The sequence below is a fragment of the Scleropages formosus genome, chromosome 14 (assembly GCF_900964775.1).
Source record: "Scleropages formosus chromosome 14, fSclFor1.1, whole genome shotgun sequence".
Lineage (NCBI taxonomy): Eukaryota > Metazoa > Chordata > Actinopteri > Osteoglossiformes > Osteoglossidae > Scleropages > Scleropages formosus.
Genome location: NC_041819.1, coordinates 8443944 through 8463829, shown reverse-complemented (window position 1 = coordinate 8463829; position 19886 = coordinate 8443944). Strand labels below are relative to the sequence as shown.

Sequence of the window (19886 nt, the reverse complement as noted above, 5' to 3'; positions counted from 1 at the left end):
TAAAACGGAGGTAACGCCAATAATAATCGCGTGGTCATTCAGCGCAACCCAGTCAAAGAAAACCCCAGAAAGGACACATTTTTATGGCAACTGCAGTTTGAGTGATTTTTCTTCTAGATTTTTCTAAACCACGATTCTGACCATTCATTTATAGAACTGTGTATAAAGTACTTTTTAATGGAGAACTGTCCCCACCCACCCCCCTCCAGATTTTATAACATGTACTTTAAAGCCTGGGTACGTCTGAAAAAGAGGAAACGGTGCATTAACTCAGCAGAGCCAGGTCTCCGCCTCGTAAGCGAGAAGCTCTAGGCCACTTTCATCACTTGTCGACTCCATACCAAGCAGTCGACGTTTCCTCGCGGTCGCTGGCGCGTCCCTCATGGGGAGGGGGAGGGGGTGTTTGTGACATACTGCAGACCTCTGACTCCATAACACAAAGCCACACACACCGTGTGGCTCCAAGACACACCTCGCCATCCCCTGCTAGCGCAGGCGTTCCTCGGGACCTGGCACACATGAGTAGGAGTGAATCGCGGCACGAGATGTGATTTAGGAACACATCTCATGTGCATCTCGCGCATCTCTTTTCGCCGCACGAAGGTAAAAACACGCATTACAAAATTGCTGCCTGCAAACCATCAACTCCGAAGGTAAATTAAATGGAAATAAACACCCAAAGCCACACTTCGTTTACTCTGAGGGGGTTAAGCACGGCGTCCTCTTCGATGGATCCAGCTACGCGGCTCCGTCCGAAGGCCTTCTGACGCGCCACGGAAGATGCGAAAGCCGTCAGCGCACACCAACACACCAGCTGCGAACGCGAGCAGGCATGGCGTGACACACACTTCGCACTGTAGATTAGCGAGGTCATCGCTGTTATGCCTCTGGAAACGCATGTGGCTCAAATGAGAGCCACCTGGCACCGCGTTCCGCTGACCGACGGGGACGGATTACTGGAACGCCGAAGCCACGCTTCCTTTGTAAACTTCTCCAAGTTCCTCATTAAGCTCCTCAAAGTAATTAGGTGCAGATGTTTAACCAAACATGTACAGTACCGGCTGAAGTAGGGAAATAAAATCTGCCTTAGGTGTTGCATTTATAAACAACTAAATTATAGAAGAGGAAAACAGCTCAGCTGATCATTTCTAAACAGATAATATATAAAGCAAGCTTTTAAGGTAAATATGCTTTTATAAACACAGCAAGCTCAGTTCTGCAAAATACACGAATCATAAAATTGTTTGTTATGAGTAATACGTTTTGCCAGATTTATTTTTTGCTGGAAGACATAGAACAGATTGAAATCAATAGCACTGTGGTTAAAGACAAGAATTAGTCATATATTGTTGGAATTTTACTGCTTTACTGTGCATCATATGAAAAATGGTAAGTTCTTATAGTAGAGCAGTACCTAGTTCAGTATGAAGGACCCATCCAAGAAAATTTTTTGGGTTGATGTGTAAAGAGTAAGTCAGGTCATAAAGAGCTTGAAGCATTAACAATGTACTTTAATTTTGTTAAGGAAAAAAACATTTTCCATGTATGCTGGGAACATGATCGTACTGAAAAGAAAGATTTTAAAAGGCACATTGGTCAAAAGACATGAATTTCTTCATGAGAACTGATACACGTAAACCCAGCAATCAGGCATGTGGCCTGTGGGAAGTAAAATTGACACGCATGGCTGCTGAATACTTGTGTGAAGCTGGATGTTGTAAGAAGCCAGTAAAATGTAGTATGATTACTATCCAGCTGTAGACTGAATATCAATGATGCCAGAGCTGGTAAGACAGGAATGCCCTGGATCATGTGGCGAAACAACGTATTTTCTAGTGCCAAAAAGCTTTGACAGGTATGGCTTCCTGTGCGTCAGGTTGGGGTTGCATATTTGTGCATCTGAGATTTCCGAGAGCTTGAAACATCTCTCTTGATGGGTTCAGTGTCTGATTGACTTAAATGAGTTGTCATTTGGTCTTCATGCTCCAGGAGAACTTTTTCTTTCAGGTGGGGTTTTGAGATGCTGGGTGTAACTAAAGAAGCTTTACCAGAAGTTGACTGCAGAGGAAACATGAACATACACCCATTTGGCCACTTTATTAGGTACATATAGCCAATACCAGGCTGGAGCTTGTTTCATCTCTACAAGAGCATGAATTCAGCAACAAGGTGCTCAACACTTTCCACACGGTTCTTGGTCCATCCTCGCTTGACAGCTTTACAGGGTTTCTCCAGATTTTTGGCAGCACCTTGATTCTGTCAATGTCATGGTCCACCACCTCTCAAAGATGCTCTATTTGCTTGAGAGGTGGGGACCATTGGAGTAAAGGTGCTGTCTTGTTCGTGGAACCATGCTGATATGACGTGTGGTTCCTGCCAGGGCACTTTATCCTGCTGGAAGTATGTATCTGAGAAAGACAAGACTGCCTATGAAGGGATGTACTTGGTAGCAACACTGTTTTGGTACTTTGGAGCACTCAAACAGTGATCAGCGAGTAGTAAGAAAACTGTGTGTGTGCAAAGAAAGCATCCCTCCCACACCATTACACCAGTCTTTCAGTTGACATCAGGCAGAGTGGGTTCATGGATTCTCACATCAATTTCTCAGTCAATTTTTGTTAATTTCCCTTCAGCACGTTGCAATAGAAATTATGGTTTGATAGACCATTCAACATTCTCCCACTGTTCAATCATCCAGGTTTGGTGCCTGCATGTCCAACAAAACCTCATCTCTATGTTATGAGATTACAGGAGATGAACCTGGTGTGATTTTCTGCTGCTTTAGCCCATCCACTTCAAGGTTAGATCAGTTGTGCATTCTGAGATGCCTTTCTGCACACCACTGTTGCACGAGATGTTATTTTGCACTGGAACGCTATGTTTCTAATGCTCCTACTCATATGTGCCAGGTCCCGAGGAAAGTCAGCATTAGTAGGGAATGCTGATGTGTTAGCTTTAATGTGTCTAATCATTCTCTTCTAACCTCTTTCATTAACGTGTTTTTGCCCAGAGAAGTAGCTATTTCAGTAAAGTCTGTAAAGTCTTGACACTACAGTGTACAAAAAACCCACGAGGGTGGCCATACTAGAAATATTTGAACCAGATCAGACATCACCAGCGATCGCACCATCTTCAGAGCCACTTAAATCCCACATGTTCTCCATTCTGACATCCAACAAAACAGTAACTTGACACTTTTTGAACGCTTCACACTGAGACACAAGCATGCGAGTCACTAACTGGAGGACGAGCTGTATGCGTAAACATCCAGGTGTACCTAATAAAGCGGTGGGCAAGTGTAGCAAGGCTGCATTTTTTTTCCCTTTGATACTTGATCATAAAGGACAAGACACCTCCAGGTTTATCTCACTTACCCTGGTACTAGGGACTGATCTTGAAGAAAGGCTTTCACTTTATATAAGATACTGTAATGATGCATTTACGATCACAGCCACATTTTTAGAAATGAGAAATTTGTGTACACATGTAGGTTATTTACAGACACACACAGTGTCTACAACCGTTTGTCCCAAGCGGGGTCGCGGCGAGCCGGAGCCTAACCGGCAACACAGGGCGCAGAGCTGGGTGGGAGGGGACACACCCAGGATGGGACACCAGTCCGCCACAAGGCACCCTACGCAGGACTGGAACCCCAGACCTACCTCAGAGCAGGCCCCAGCTAAACCTGCTGTGTCACCCCCACCAAGTTATTTAACAGGTATGAAATGAGTTTTGACAGTAAGACTAAGCAAGTAGTAAAAACTACTACTACAGGTCATGGCAACATGCTTTTTTTTTTTTTTTTTTTTTATAATTTATTTACTTGGACAGCCTTCATGGCCAGGTAAAGGTACTAAGGTTTGTAAAGGTATAACACTGTATAAAAGTATAATACACACAAAAGTTACTTGATAAACAGGTTCAACACCTGTATGGAGTTTGCATATTCTCTGTTTGGGTTTCCAAGAGATGCTCCGGTTTCCTCCCACAGTCCAAAGACATACAGCTCAGTGAACTGGGGACTCTAAATTGCTCTGTCTGTCTGTCTGTCTGTGTGTGTGTGTGTGTGTGTGTGTGTGTGTGTGTGTGTGTGTGTGTGTGTGTGTGTGTGTGTGTGTGTGTGTGTGTGTGTGTATAACCAGCTGCCTTGCAATGGACTGGAAGCCCATCTAGAGTGTACTCTACATGTACACTTATTCATTTAGCAGATGCTTTTCTCCAAAGCGACATACATCTCATAGAAAATACAATTTGTGCTTTACATTAGGACAAAGAGACATAGTTGCAGATGTGTGACTCTTAAGTACAGTTTGTTTCCTTCACAACATGCACCAATGAGCCTAACTAGCCTTGAGCTCCGTGCATCCCTGGAAGAGTTCTGAACCATCACAATCTTAAACTGCACAAGCAGTTAATGAAAGTGACTGAGCGAGTAAGTTTTAAATACTCTTTTTCACTCCACTTTCTGCTCACTTTCTTTGGATCTTTAGTTGTAATGTAACCTAGGTAGCAACTATTCCAAAACGCCCACAGCTTGACTGAGTGTTGATACAAAGGTATTAGCTAAATAAGAAAACTACAACATTTCCACCATCACTACTGCACAACAGAGACAGAGGAAGACCCAGACAATGAAAGACACTGAACAGAGTTAAGAGTTTTGACAGCTGGCTTCATTAATGCTGGAGTCAGATTTAAAACAACATAAAACACTGACAAATTTTAAAAATGGCAACAATTTCTAACAAGCATTAATATTAAACAATATAATTGGAGATTGCAATTATATAGTGTAAATGTTCAAATTTATGAGTCACCAAAACACTGTTTAGATGAAATGCACATTGTTACTAATGGCCTGTCCTCTCATCACACACTGAGGTCCAAACCAAAGTGAAATATGTTACACTGTCTGAAGCACATTTATAAAATAGGGAAAGAAGAAAAGAAAAAAAAAAAAAAAAAACAAAAAAAACAAAACAAGACGAAACTTGAGTGTTTGTGGAGGATGCGAAGGACCGGTTCAGCAAAGGGCCCTTAGCAGTGTTCGGGTAGGATGCTCAAGGCTCCACGATCAGACAAACGCCACACATCATCAGCAGCTGCGTCGACTCACAGGTTAATCCCATCACACAAATGTCAGCGTGTGTTATGAAACTGTGACATTTACACCAAACGTCTAGGGTGTTTGGGGATTTTTTTGGGAGCCAGTGTGCCTCTATTCTTTAGCATTCTTCTTGCACGGCTATACATAGATCAATGGTCGAGCACAGATTTTTTTTTTTGTAAATCTGTACACCATTCTTTACTGCAAACTTAATAACCCATGCAATCATGAGGCACAAAAATATGGTTAAAAACACAAGTAACGTAAGAGGCCAGGCTGGTTAATGCAATGGCAGTCACTGTACTAAATACAAGAATATAAAGACATTACAAGTCCTTGTACCCCAAAAATGAACTGTTTTTAACACTGCACTTCCACTGCTCTCCACCATTCCCATAATTAGAAAAGTTATTTACAATAACATCACCACACAACTTATATAATAAATGTTACTATCTAGACTTGCGTTTCTGGGTAATAATACTTCGGCGAATTACAAGCAACCAGTTCTTCAGAAGTCGTAGTGCTCAGTGACCCAGTAATGCGTACACTATTCACTTCACCTTGATCATTTCTGAGAGGTGCAAACAGATATATTTGGAGACACTTAAAAACTCAGTTTTTCAGGGTTACTGCATCTCAACGATGACAGCAGATGGAGGAAACAGTCCGTGTACATTGTACTACCTGCACACCAGCGCTCTTAGTCCACTTTCACCACACTGTAGATCTTGGTAACAAACCAAAAACAGGCAAAGAATCCAATTGTTCCTGATGGAAAGAAGAAACGGTCCATACATTAAAAAAGACTTCACAATATTTCCTATGTATTGTACATTTTTGTCTACCAAGTTTAGTGTCAATCTTTCCCCCACACATGGCATAGCATGCACCGAGATACAGCACATCAGAGATTATTAAAAGTGCAACCTAATGATTCTGCTAAAACATTTAAAGACAGATCCTACAAGACATCTTCTAATAAGAGGACTCATTTACCAGACATTATCTTTGTTGTAATGCAGCTACATAGTGTGTGAATAGCATGCATTTTTGCGCAAAAATTAATCCAAATTACAGGAGAAACTGTGGTAAAAACAGTTTAAAAATATTTGGCATTACACATTTGCTAGTTTTGAAGAAAACACCATTGCTTTCCCCGCATAAAATTAAACATTTTCCCGTTTCGGTTTCTTACATCTCCTTTTCTGACACTGACAGTTTAAAATGGGAAACTATTAAGAGCATCAAATATATATTAGTAACTGATAAAAACTTATCAGAACTTGAGAATCTGCTGTAGTATTAAATTTAATCCAGGATGTTTTTTAACTGAAATTTTGAAAAATTACAAAGTGAATTTCAGAAAACATCTGTAATAAGCCAATTCACTTTCAGTCTATACACAAACCACGTCTTCTCAGGATTATTTTCCTCCTGAAAATATTACTCAACTGGTATTAAGGATGGAGACGCAACACCGAATTGTTTCTCGTGCCGCCGAGAATGAATGATGTCTCAGAGCCCCACTGACTGTAACGCTTTCCTACAGGTCCAGCTGTGACGGAGAAGCTTGTCGCGAGGCTCAGAGTAACCCCTGGTGGGGCTGACTAATGACCTGAGGTTGGCGGGGGATGCCAGTGCCCCCAGCAGCATGCTGACAGGACAGCGGGGCACTGTCACAAAAGCTTCCACGCAAACTTTACAAGGCACCCTTATCAACTGGCAGGTAAACAGAAAGCTGATGATACACAAACGATGCCTCTCCCTCTCCCTGCCCGACCCCTCGAACCCCGTGCCTCGTCGGGTGCTGCGAAACTGCCAGTTCAGCCGGTGGGGGAGAAATTGCATCTGGCAGGGTCACTGCTCAGGTTAAGCAGTGATTGAGATATGAGCTTTTAAGAAAGAGAAGCAATGACTGACCCTCCATTTGCCAACGTGATACACGCTACTGTGACCTGTGTGACACTTTGCTGCAAGGTGCATGTAAGAGCGAAGCAGAGCCTAACCTCCTTCCCTTCTGATAAAGCCTGCATATATTCCCATCAGTGCTCTTTATGTCAGTGAAAGAGCCTGAAAAAAATTGAAATACTGAAAAATTTGATGGGACCGTAGCAAGAACTAAAAAAGCCTTCAGAGTAAAATTAAAGAATTATTACATAGCAATGACACTTATAACAAACCAGTATGACTAAAATTAATTAATAGCAGTAAGTATATTTTACCTATAAAATATAACCAACATTTTACGCATACAAATACATTGACAATAAAATACTACGAAATACAAGTGTAATACTGTACATCTAGCACTAAAAAATGTGGTAAACACAAAATACTCACAATAATAATATTAACAACAAACAGCAACGCAGGTGTGTACGTCCACATCATTTAATCGCCAACAAAAACTTACCACGGTATCGATTCCATAACTATAATAGAGCAGCAACGGTGCGTTCGCAAATGGGAAAAATAATCATACACAACAATGCAGGCTGTGTTCCAGCGCCTCCATCTAATAAGTGGCTTCAGTGACTTGGGACAGTTGTAAAGCGTTCCACACCAGCGAGCACGCGCCGGCGGAGTAACTGAGTGCAGACTGGTGGGGTCAGTGACCTGTGAACGCTAGAGTGCGCATTAACCCAATCGCAGGAAATGGGTTTAAAGGTTTTTCTCTCCCTGTCCGGTTCACTTTTGTTAGCCACGTTCTCACTTCATTTAACAGTATTAATGAGTCTGTCAGAGCAAACTTCAAATAGTGACCAGCGTGAAACCAGCAAGGAGTACTGGCAAATAAAATAAAGGAATTTTCGAGGAAGAGAGGAGGGGGAAGAAAAACTTTTCAGGACACGCATACCTGTGAAGAGGAAAAAGATCAGGGCCATGATCATGGTGTAGCCGAAGTAGAGGATAGTGCTGGCAAGTCCGGTGATCTGGAGTTTGGAGAAGAAGTAGTGGATGGCGTACACCAGGAAGTAGGCGGCTGTGAAGCCACTGGTCAGAAAGGAGCGCCACTGCCAGTGGTAGTCCTGGGGGCAGAAGGCCACATCACTCCATGGGCCAATGGGAACACTCAAACAGGCACCGCAGGAACTTCGTCAGCATAACTAGTTATTCACGTATTAATTCGTTAAGTTTCCCTACCACACTTTTGTGCTTTTTCTAATTCTTGTCACGATGGAGACCTGAGCTCGGAATCAGATACATGAACTGCAGGCGGCAGCAGATCAGCAGGACACTTAGTTATTAATAACTGAGGGCAAGCTCACTTCGGCGCACAGGTGGAAGTAGCAGAGCAGGATGGTGGCTTCTGAGCACGTGATCACCAGGATGATAAAGACCAAGAAGAGGAAGCCAAACATATAGTACATCTGGTGTGACCTGGAATTGAAAACAAAAACATTTATAAAAACTGCTTTCATTAAAACAACAATATCAAGGCACTAAAGTCAACAATTTTTCCCCAAATGTTATTATGAAATGCCATGATTATTGGCACATTTATCCATCCATTTTTTTTTGCAAATTGTGACTTTCTCCAAAGATGTACACTTTTCTCAGTTTAACGTAAAAATGTAGCACTGTAGCCACTATTGCGTCAGGGCAAGGACACATCCCAGTAAGCAACCAGCGCCATTTGAGGCTGAACCTGAGCAGACAGTGATGGGGCACACTGACAGATGCTCCAACAAAAACACCAGTCCACTGACCAGATACTGTTGAGGATGAAGAAGAGCTGGATGAAGATACACCCAAAGGGCAGGATTCCTCCCATGATGATACCTGGAAGGGGCCTGGTGTAGAAGGACTGCTCGGGAATCTGGCGAGGGATCTGGTTTGTGCGGACTGGATGCTCAATCCCCTTTAATATAACGAGGGAAAACAGGCGACTCATCTCAACATCGCGTTCAGGTTAAAGCCCCTTAGTAACAACTGCTACCATTTTTTCATTAACGCAACTCTTCCGTTACTCGATGCTGACAAACAGGGGCTGACGGTATCACCGATCATCTCCCAGAGGTACTCACTCTCTTTTTGAAACCAAAGTAGGCTCCAACAAAAGTGAGGGGCACAGACACACAGAACCAGAGGGCTAGGATGGCCACCAGGGTACCAAAGGGCATGGCAGCAGAGGAGCCCTCACCCCACAGGATCAGGTTCATCACGAAGAAGTCCGTAAACACAATCCTGGAGGGAAGCAATCGGAACATCACGTCTCCACCCACGTGGCAGCTCGCAGCTCACTCTGAGACTTCCTGTTCATGACTTTTATTTGAAACAAGTCTGACTTACATAAAATACTCATTTATACGTTGTGAAAGAATATGGTCCAGTAAAGACACTGACATTTTGGAGGGCGGAGGGAAAAAAATAAAAAAAATAAAAATTTGACTCCAGCTGCACTACCACAGGTAGTATGGTGGCTGTAAGGGCAGTCTTGAAACCTGAAGGCTGCCAGCTGAAATGCCAGTAGAGGCTTTGCTATGACACCACAGAGCATGCAAACAGAACCATAATTGCTCCAGTAAAATAACTACAAGTATCACCCGGACAAAAATGCCAGCTGAGCAGCAAAATATTGTTAGTTAAGATTCTGAGCCTTTGATACGTCAGTAAAGTGTACAATGAATATGCTGAGGCATAGCAATGATATTTTTAAACTTCTATCTAGTTGGATATTTTGAAGCGAACCGTTAAGTCCACTCGTCACTGAAAACACAATCACTACGGGCACACATGCCATTCGCACAGGCGTACATCTGATCAAAGTTGAAGGGGCTCTCGCCGTCTTCCTCAATGTTTGGCCAGTGCTTAAACTCACCACATGTTAGCACCTTTTTGATATAAATACTTACTTACCCGGGGCATAAGAAAGCTGTCAGCAGTACGTTTGTTTTCCATTTTTCGCCACCGAAGGCTACTCAAGGCAAACAAAAAAATGACAAGGCGTTAAAAAAAGTAAACCAACACTTACTATTGTGCCCTTAAGAAAACTATCAGCTGAACAGATGGGGTTGCAATCTCGACACTTCTGTTTTCCAGTAAAGCATTTCTTGACCACCAGTCTATGCCCTTTATGTTCACATCAATACACACCACACGTTTAACTAAATTTCTCAAGCTACACCAATGTCACATGGTTATATTCGTGTACTGAACAAAAACATTTGGGAGAAAAGTAATAACCAGTCAAAGCATTCAAACACTATCATTAACAGTCCTATGAAACAGATACAGAACGCCACTTAGACACACCAGTATTTTTTAATTCTGTGTCTGCATCAATATTTTTATTGTTGCTTAATACAAAGATATTGCAAACTTTAAAAAAGTGCACATGGCATTGTCTGGCTGGCACGATCTCCTGCTGCCTTGTACTACAACAGATTTAAGAAATAATAAAAAAAAAAAAGTCTCTGGACATAAAATTTGTGAAGTAAAGCTCGCAAAATCCAAAATACAGTACAAATTCTAAGGACCCTCTTTGGTCCTTCATAAATAACAATAGAAATGGTGCAAACACATGGAAACCAGTATCACTGCGGGGAAAAGTCAATGGGGCTGATCGTTACGTAGCTAAAACAGGGCTACATTTCGACAAATTCATGGGGAGAAAAGCTTGGACACTGCATCTGTACAGAATCTGGACAACAAATAGATGCTGTTTTGCCAGACTGATAAACCTAAATGGTCCTAAACCATGAATCTAAAATTACCTACAGAGTTGAAAGAAAGGATTCATGCCAAAATGCCATTTAAGATAACTGCTTACCACGGTCACAAGAAATGACATGAGTTAGAGCACATCTGCCGAAACCCACATCTATAATTGAGACGCACAATGCCTTTAAGCTACCCATTGGACGCTAAGTGTTGCAGACACCAGGGCCGCCAAAACATATGAGGACAGTGAGAATACAACTAATTGTCAAATTATCTGTCCTCTGGAGCCGGAGCTGCGGTTGTCAGATTTCAGGGAGGACTGAAATAGATATCCCAGCCCAGGCCCCAGCCCACGGAAGCGGGCGCTGACCCGGCCCAGGCCCCAGCCGCAGACACTGTCCACTTGTCATGTGCTGATGCTGATGTGGGCTAATGAGGCTTCGTGTCAGGACGCATCTGCTGCGCTTACACTTGTAGAGCCTGGCGGCCACGTAGCCGGCCGGCGCCCCCAGCAGCACCCACAGCACCACGGCGCACGTCATGAGGGCCCCGCGGTTGGCTGGGGACAGGAAGCCCAGGCAGGCCAAGACTGGACACAAGAAAACAGATGCACATTAATTCCAGCACAATAAAGTGAATCAGAACTTTGACCCAAATACCTCCCAGAAAAAGTCTTTTTACCCCCAAACACACATCACACCGAGAGGCTGAGCTGCGTTTCTTTATTTCAACAGGTTTTCCATCACTTTTATAAAACAGATGGACAATTCACGGAAATATTGCGGACACAAATACACCTGGGCTACACATCTGTCTGATGAGGTCTTAGGATATGTGAAGTGAGAACCAATATGTTTTGGATGTGGGAGCCAAGGTTTCATATTCTTTGAGTACCACCATAAGTCTGAAACGTAGACGATGAAGCGGAAACCAGACTCACATAGCGTTATGAAGGTCATGATGAAGATTTGTGTGCCTGAGCCGAGAAAAACCGACAGCAGCATTCCCTTCCTCGGCGGTCTAAAGATGTCTCCGTGGACCAGCTTCCACCCAAACTCCTCCTGGGCGTCCTCCTAGAAGATGGCACCATTGCTGAGCAAGCCTCTCCAATTCTGGAATACTTAGCTTTCAAGAGTCCACGATGCCATTCGTAACTACGGGTCCGGTACCAATTACCGTTCATGTACTTTAAATACCTTGAGCAAAAGTGGAGAACAATCTCATCACTCCAATGACGCTAACTGTCAGTCTGTTTGCTGGGCGAAAAAAATGGCTGAAATAATTAGTCTGTGCCCAGTGAATAGAAAAATAATGAAAGTGGGGGGGAATAGTAAGCATGTGCAGGCACTACGATGACCCGATAACCTGCCAGTTCTGGGTGAGAAAAGGGGGCAGACAGACAGACTAAGGCTTTGTTTCCCCAATGTACACGTTAAGATAACCCCACGCCACGAAAGCAGGTTCATAAAACACTGCAATTGTTAAGACTGCTTTGGCAGACCTTAGAGGGCCAAACTCAAAGCGTAATATTTTCACTTGCTATTCGGAAAGTCATAACAACATTAGAAGATTCTTACCATCTTTCTGTTATGCATTTTAACAGTTTTCTTTGTTTCAGCGAGCACAAAGCATCATTTGTGCCAAACCAAACAAGAAAAATAGTATATGTATTTTGAACTAAAATATATTAAAAACAAATAAAGAAAATGGGTAAATGTGGCATGTCTCTTCTGTGAGTCGGTTCCACGTACCACTGAGTCCATCTGGTTGTAGCGTGCAATGTCTTTATGGAGCGTGCGTAGCATGATCATGGCCACCATCCCAGACAGGAAGAGGACGATCACCAGGGAATTCATGATGCTATTGAAGAACAAGAATACGTACAACGTTCACAAGCAACACCACTCCTGGACAGTGGAGAGCAGGGGCTTGGGAAGTGCAAAGGTTAATAAGAAAACCACTTGCCTGAACCACTGGATGTTGGTGTGAGGCATGGACTCCAGGATATAATCCCAGCGCGAGGCCCATCGAATTTCTTTATTTTCCTATAAACATGCACAAAAGCATTCTTAAAACTGCACAATTACCTGTTCAGAAAATCTCACTGTAGTCAATAAACTCATCTTTACTGGCTCCACACCAACAACCAAGGGACATCCATACCAAGCCGGGGAGAAAAAAAAAAAAAAAAAAAAAAAAAAAAAAAAAAAAAAAAAAAAAAAAATTACCACGAAGTCCACAGTGTAGGTATAAGGAATTTTCAGTTCTCCAGTGAATTTGTTGCTCAAATCCATGGGTGGACCTGAGCAATCTACATTTTTGAAGCTTTTAAGAAAGAAAGAAAGAAAGAAAGAAAAAAAAAAAAAAAAAAAAAAAAAAGTATGATTAGTGTTATTTTCCCAAATGTTGTATACAGGGCTGAATTTTGGCGTTTGTAGACCACAGGCACATTCACTTTGAAACATGCAAAAAGAAGGGGTAAACGCCAACTGAATTATGTCAATCGACATGATGCACTTCAAACTCATTTAATGCAAAGAATGGAAAATACGAAGAAAGAAACTTAGGAATTGCCAAGAATTCTGGAATGGTGGTTTTTAAAAGTAAGTTTTAGTTGCCCTAAATTTCCATTTTATAATCTTTTTTTCTGCTTTTTTTATTTATTTTTTTTTTTTTTAAATTGAAAATGTATTTATTCAATTATTTTTATCCCCTCCTTCAAGGCCCTATAATTTTTGCAGGCCCTGGAAGTTTTCCTACAGCGCCTAACAGGAATCCTGAACTAGTTGCATGAAAGAACAGTATCTAAATATGAGCATATCAAAAGTTGAAAAGACAGGAAGTCACACACAAAGCAATTTGTGCAGAATACCTGTATGAAACTTATGCGCCGAACCAAAAACACGGTACTCTATGCTACATTTTTACCTTTTAGGCTCCATTTTTGCTGCCACCAACCGTGCCTCTGCGCCATCATTCTCAACCTTGTGGTAATAAATGGTGATATTGACATGGTTGAAAATGTAGAACGTATCTTGGGTGCTGAAGATATGCTGTTGACGGAAAATACAAGTGTTACTCATCACCAGAACAATCATCGTTCATTTGCTTGTCATTTATGGCTGCGATTTGTGGTTTTGAATAAACCTAAAACAGAGATGGGCACACGTCCATAGGTTAAGAGCTAAGGCTGCTCTGGCTTAATGAACATTAACAAAGACATTCTTTCTGATCTGCGCCAACTCTCCTTTCAAATAAAACATTAACGATCACAAAGAACCAAATCCAGCTGTATGATGCATTTTAAATTTAAACATCACAGTAGTGTAAATTTCATTCATTTCTTCAGATTCCCAGCGCTCATCAGCAAACGCGTTCAACCTCTTCCGTGAGCGGCTTCTTGGAGGGAAAAACTAACATCGACAACACAGGCGTCTTTGGGCTGTCCACTGCCAGTCACATAGCACCCAATGGGGAAACCAGGATTGCAGAACTTCTGCTTGTCTTCGACATTGTAGCACCATGTCACCGGCATGTTATCCACAATCCTGCAGAGAGAGTGAGACAGGCAGGCAGGCTGTGAGCAGGTCGTAATGAAGCCTTTACTTCGCTTAACAGGAGGTCTGAAAAGAGTGCTCTCTGGATGCTGAGGGTGTACACCTGAGTCAACCTCACATGCGTTGAAAAGAGCCCACAGCACATCAGTTCAGGACACAGAGGATGCTAATGTCAAAGCAGCGCATTTGCCTGGCAACGAAGGGAGCTGGAGGCTCAACAACAGCTTCCTACATTGGTGGTTTGGGACATGAGATGCCTGCTGAAGTTTGCTTATTTACCCACATGCTCCACGAGCTGCACACTGCAGTGTTTGTCACACCTTCGCTGCCCCTGTCCCCACGAATGGTTACTCCCTAGCACATTGTAACCAAGTGGTAATTCGATTTTGACCACAGCACGGTGGCTGGATGCAAAAACAACACAGAATGTCCCAATATTCATCCACTGCTGTGGTCGATCACACTGGGAACTGATATTCTGAAGACAGAAGTTCAAACTGAAAAAAAAAAAAGCCACAAAAACTCCACCACGTTACAGAGCACAGTAGACCATTTGTGTTCGGTGAAAAAGAACCAGCCAGTATCTTCTTCCTTCCTTTCTAGAAAAGCCTTAGCCCGAATCAACAACAAATTATGAAGTCATGCTTTGCACTGGGAATAGTACTATAACTGTGTGGCATCCCATACTATGCAGAGAAACCAAATGAGGCAACATTAAGTTTCTGGCTCCATCTGGTGGAGAAACAGGTAATTTCTTAACACCACTGCTGAAATACAGGGGTAAGAGTGACCCTGCACGGGGGGCGCGGTGGCGCGGTGAGTTGGACCGAGTCCTGCTCTCCGGTGGGTCTGGGGTTCGAGTCCCGCTTGGGGTGCCTTGCGACGGACTGGCGTCCCGTCCTGGGTGTGTCCCCTCCCCCTCCGGCCTTCTGCCCTGTGTTACCGGGTAGGCTCCGGTTCCCTGCGACCCCGTATGGGACAGGCGGTTCCGAAAATGTGCGTGTGTGTGTGTGAGTGACCCTGCACGGCACCACGGTGAGTGCGCACTATGCACAGCACAAGGGCTAACCAACACTTATCTGACTGATATTGGAGCCAGACACACTAATCTGCACCTGGCCACAGCATTCTGACAACAGAAAATGGAAGTAATCACAAACCACATTACCATCTACAGTCCAAGAGGCAGCATCTGGTGAAGCTTCAGTGCAACCAACCTCGTCATCTACCTCGGTGCTAAAACTCTACTTACACTGTGATTCAGCAGCACCATAAACCTCGTTGGCAGATTGATGTCCCATAACTCATAGCAGAAATGAGAGTACAAATATTAAAAGGGTTCAGAAAAGTGCATTGTCTGTGACTCTCAAATACACATAAGATATGACAGGAAAAAGACCATAGACAGACCAACTTATTGTATACAATCACAAGTACAGAAAAAAGGGGAAATGATTCCACACATATGAACCACTAGGCCAGACACTGAGGATGAAACTTTTCAAAGCGGAAAACAGAACCCGGAACGGAATAATATTACTAAAACACAAGAAAGCGCAGCGGAAAAGAAGCATCCGCAAAAACAACACACGGAATATTCCACTCACCAGTGATGCTGGTAGTTCAGAAGCATGCCCTTCTTCAAGAAATCCAGCTTGGCTTTGTCTTCCTGATTGTTAGTGTTGTACGTCTTCGTGCAAACCGGCACGCATTGTTTCTTCACATTAAATGTAAACTGCCAGGTTATAGTAATAAAAAAGAAACATTTTAAAAATGTATCAGTCTTCATCAATACATTAAACGTTCATTATCACAAGCCACATTCTAAAAATATGACCAGACAAATAATATTCCACAGGAACAGACACTGATGAATGCATCCTGTGGAATCTTGCCAGTAATAAACATGGTACGGTGAATGAGCTCTAAGGCTGGCCGCCACGTGACGTGGCCGTGGTTGCGAGTTCTCGGCAACAGGTGTTCAGCAGCGTCTTAGAACTTCACGACTGCACCACATATACTTAGCTGCTTCGCCAGACTACTGCGTAAAGGCCCAGAAACCATTATTTCAACATCCACCGGCACACCCTCGCGTTATCAATAAGAAATGCAAAATGCGGAGGCCCTCCTGTAGTACCTTGCTCGAGGGTACTGGAGCTAGTACCGCCTCCCGAGTTGCACAACGCAGTTTTTATGGAAGAATAACCAGTCAGAGCTTCTTGACACATATTTATCTGGCACACATTTAATCCAGAGACGCTCGTTTAGAACACAGTGAATGGCTGCTGGTGAGAGAAGCAACGAATCTCATTTCAAACATCTATTTTTATTTTGCGAATCATATATCTACTGACGGTGAGGGGTGCGGTGGCGCAGTGGGTTGGACCGAGTCGTGCTCTCCGGTGGGTCTGGGGTTCGAGTCCCGCTGGGGGTGCCTTGCGATGGACTGGCATCCCGTCCTGGGTGTGTCCCCTCCCCCTCCGGCCTTATGCCCTGTGTTACCGAGTAGGCTCCGGTTCCCTGCGACCCCGTATTGGGCAAGCGGTTCTGAAAATGTGTGTGTGTGTGTGTATCTACTGAGAGATGTGTTTTTGGTGACAGGTGCGCTCAACCTGGCATCCTTGTACCGCTGTACCTGGCTGATACTTACCTTATACGGAGACGGCTCAATTCTTTCACCAAATAAAACTTGGCCCAGGTTTTCCGACGGTCGGTTTTCAGATTCAACAGTACAGAAGTCAAACCTACAAAACACAGAAAGGGTCCTTCCGTGACTCTGGGCCGAAAACGTTTTCTGCCATTCTCTCCACTCCCCCCCCCAACAATTAGAATGCAAAAACGGTCATTTACAGCGTGACAATTCACTTACGCTCTGTACTCGTACGGCAGAACCGACTCCACGGAATCCAGCCTGTTCACAAACAGCTCAATTTCGGACTGTGACAAAAGAACAACCAGAAGCCAGCTGAATCCGTATTTACCGTGAATTCGGACAGTGCAACACAAACCAGCCTCATGCAATAAATCCAGAACATTCTGGAGGCACTTAGTTATTAGTTAACCTGACAAAGATTGACTGAATGACCTCAACAAGAGCAACAACAGTATTTAGACAGCATCCCTTATCCAGCTGACACATCTATCCAAGCTGACTTGGAGTGCGAGAATCAATTTCACTACGATTTACCCAGGTTTACATCAGGGTACTCTCATGGTATCAATTCAGAATAAGCGCTCTGATGAAGGGCTGGAGTGGGATTCAAATCCTTAATCTTCAGGTTGCGAGACAGGAGCCCTAACCACTGCGCCACCTGCTGCCCTCCGTCATGCAACGTGCGCAGCGTTTACGTACGGAGCCGGACTATAGCGCCCGTAACCTGTCACGTGGGCACACGGGCACGCGCCTTCCCTGAATAAACAACGGAGCCACGCAGAGTGTGACGTCACCTGCGGCGAAAGGCGCTCGTCACACGAGACGCGATGTCTGCTGAATGAGGTTATTGTGAGCAGAGCGAGAGACACACTCGTGTTCCTCGGACGTGTCAGCGGCGACTGGCTCAGTCAGTGTCTGTTTTTGGGCAGAGGACTCGCTCGGTAGTTCGCACTGCACCGGTGGGCTGCTAAAACTGTCCACTCGCCCCCAGCTCAGCTGCAAGCACTGACTGAGTGAGTGAGTGAGTCAAGCAGCGACTAAACGCACGTTTCACACGTATTTCAAAGCCGCGGCGCGAGGTTCGGGCAGGGCCGGGGCAGGAGGTGCGGTGCCGGTTACCCTGCAGTCGGCCGCTCCGCGCTGCCTCTCCTTCTCCTCACAGAAGCTGACGGGAGCCAAACCCGGGAGGTAGAAGCCGAGCGCGAGCCGCGCGCTCACGCCCACGAGCAGAACGCTGCAGAGCGCGCGGAGGCCGCGCGACGGGACCATGGCTGCGCTAAATCGGCGAGACAGCGGTAGCGCGCGGGCTGCCAAGCGGCATGTGTGGAAGGGAGCCGATGCGACCGCTAAGCTAAAGCAGAGTCCATCGCAGCGCGGCTCTGCGGGCTCCCATCGCTCGACACGTCATCGGCCACTCGCCCGTTTCCACAGCAGAGGATTGTGGGATACTGGGGGAGCGCCGGGCGCGTCAGCTGGCTAGGGTGGGGCGGCTTGAATAAGTGCCACGGTCCTATAAATGGCTACTTTATACTGTACTAAAATACAACTTAAGGTTACAGATTAATGCAGAAACCTACTAATAATCCAAGGAAATGTGACCATAATGGTTATTTGGGGATAATATTGCTGCACACAGTGCCCTGGGTTTGGATGGGGCAATTAGTTTGCCCGTATGTCGCCCTAGTGGTTGAACCCTCTATTTACAATTTACCCACAATGCACCTATTTGCAATAAATCGCATTCCCTGCTCGAACACCAGTAACACGGGTCGTTACAATATGTAATTTAATATTTAGGCTACATTGACATGCATCATTAGCAGAAGCTTAGTTCTCAGCAACTTGCAATGAGCTCTATCATAGTGTATCTAGCAGTGTAAGTCACCTTGGTGAATAAGGTGTGTATGCTGATAACACTAGTTGGGGGACACACCCAGGATGGGACACCAGTCCATCACAAGGCACCCCAAGCAAGACTCAAACCCCAGACCTACCAGGGAGCAGGCACAGGCCAAACCCGCTGCGCCACCATGCCCCCTATACACCATTGCATTGCATTGAAATGTAATATAATATTTAGGTCCATCGTTCATCAAAACCGTGGATCTGTCTCAGGGTCGCCGTGGTACGGAGCCTATCCTGGAAGCACAGTTCGCGTGGCAGGGTACAGTTTAAACGGGACACTAGTCCATCACTGGGCAGTCAGACACTCGTTCACACACATACACACAGACAAAGGGCAATTTAGAGGCACAAATCCTCCTGAAATACGGTCTCCGGGTGGAAACCAGAGCACCTGGATGACACCTACATGAACAAAGGGAGGATATGTGAACGTTACACAGACTGAGCTGGATTCAAAAGCACATATTTACCTATCTTACATACCTGCTGCCCCCTTTCTATCCAGTATGTGTATATGTATATACATATAAATGTATGTATGTATATACATATACATACATACATTTAATATATATGTTTATATTAAACTATATATACAGTGCCTGGCCAAAAAAAAAAGTTACCACCTGGATTTAACTAAGCAAATAGGTAAGAGCCTTCCATTGGATAATTACTGCAGTGATTAATATGCTTCAGCTGGCAACAAGTTATTTAACCCTAACTGATGGGGTGAGTGGCTTCTTATTTCTTAAGCAACCATGTTGGAAGACATCCTGTGGTCATGGAAAAGCTGTCACTCTCTTTCAGAAGGGTCAAATTATTGGTCTGCATCAAGCAAAGAAAACAACTAAGGAAATTGCTGAAACTACTAAAATTGGGTTAATAGCTGTCCAACCCATTATTAAAACCTGGAAGGATAGAGGTGAACCATCATCTTTGAGGAAGAAATGTGGTCAGAAAAAAATCTTGAATGATTGTGATGGGAGAGTGCTTAAAT

General features: G+C 44.1%; 1 protein-coding gene across 1 annotated transcript; it reads right to left on the bottom strand.

The window, feature by feature from the left end:
- Nucleotides 1-4670: 4670 nt before the first annotated feature.
- On the bottom strand, nucleotides 4671-18476 carry LOC108920467 (transmembrane 9 superfamily member 2-like). Its single transcript, XM_018729228.2, has 17 exons — nucleotides 18104-18476; nucleotides 17201-17268; nucleotides 16982-17075; nucleotides 15939-16066; nucleotides 14193-14322; nucleotides 13703-13827; nucleotides 13003-13099; nucleotides 12740-12819; nucleotides 12526-12634; nucleotides 11715-11847; nucleotides 11244-11363; nucleotides 9971-10028; nucleotides 9139-9298; nucleotides 8821-8972; nucleotides 8380-8491; nucleotides 7968-8139; nucleotides 4671-5878 (listed from the first exon to the last, which is right to left on the bottom strand). Exons 1-17 carry the CDS (start codon nucleotides 18251-18253, stop codon nucleotides 5811-5813), a joined length of 1956 nt encoding a protein of 651 aa, XP_018584744.2. The 5' UTR covers nucleotides 18254-18476; the 3' UTR covers nucleotides 4671-5810.
- Nucleotides 18477-19886: the final 1410 nt, after the last annotated feature.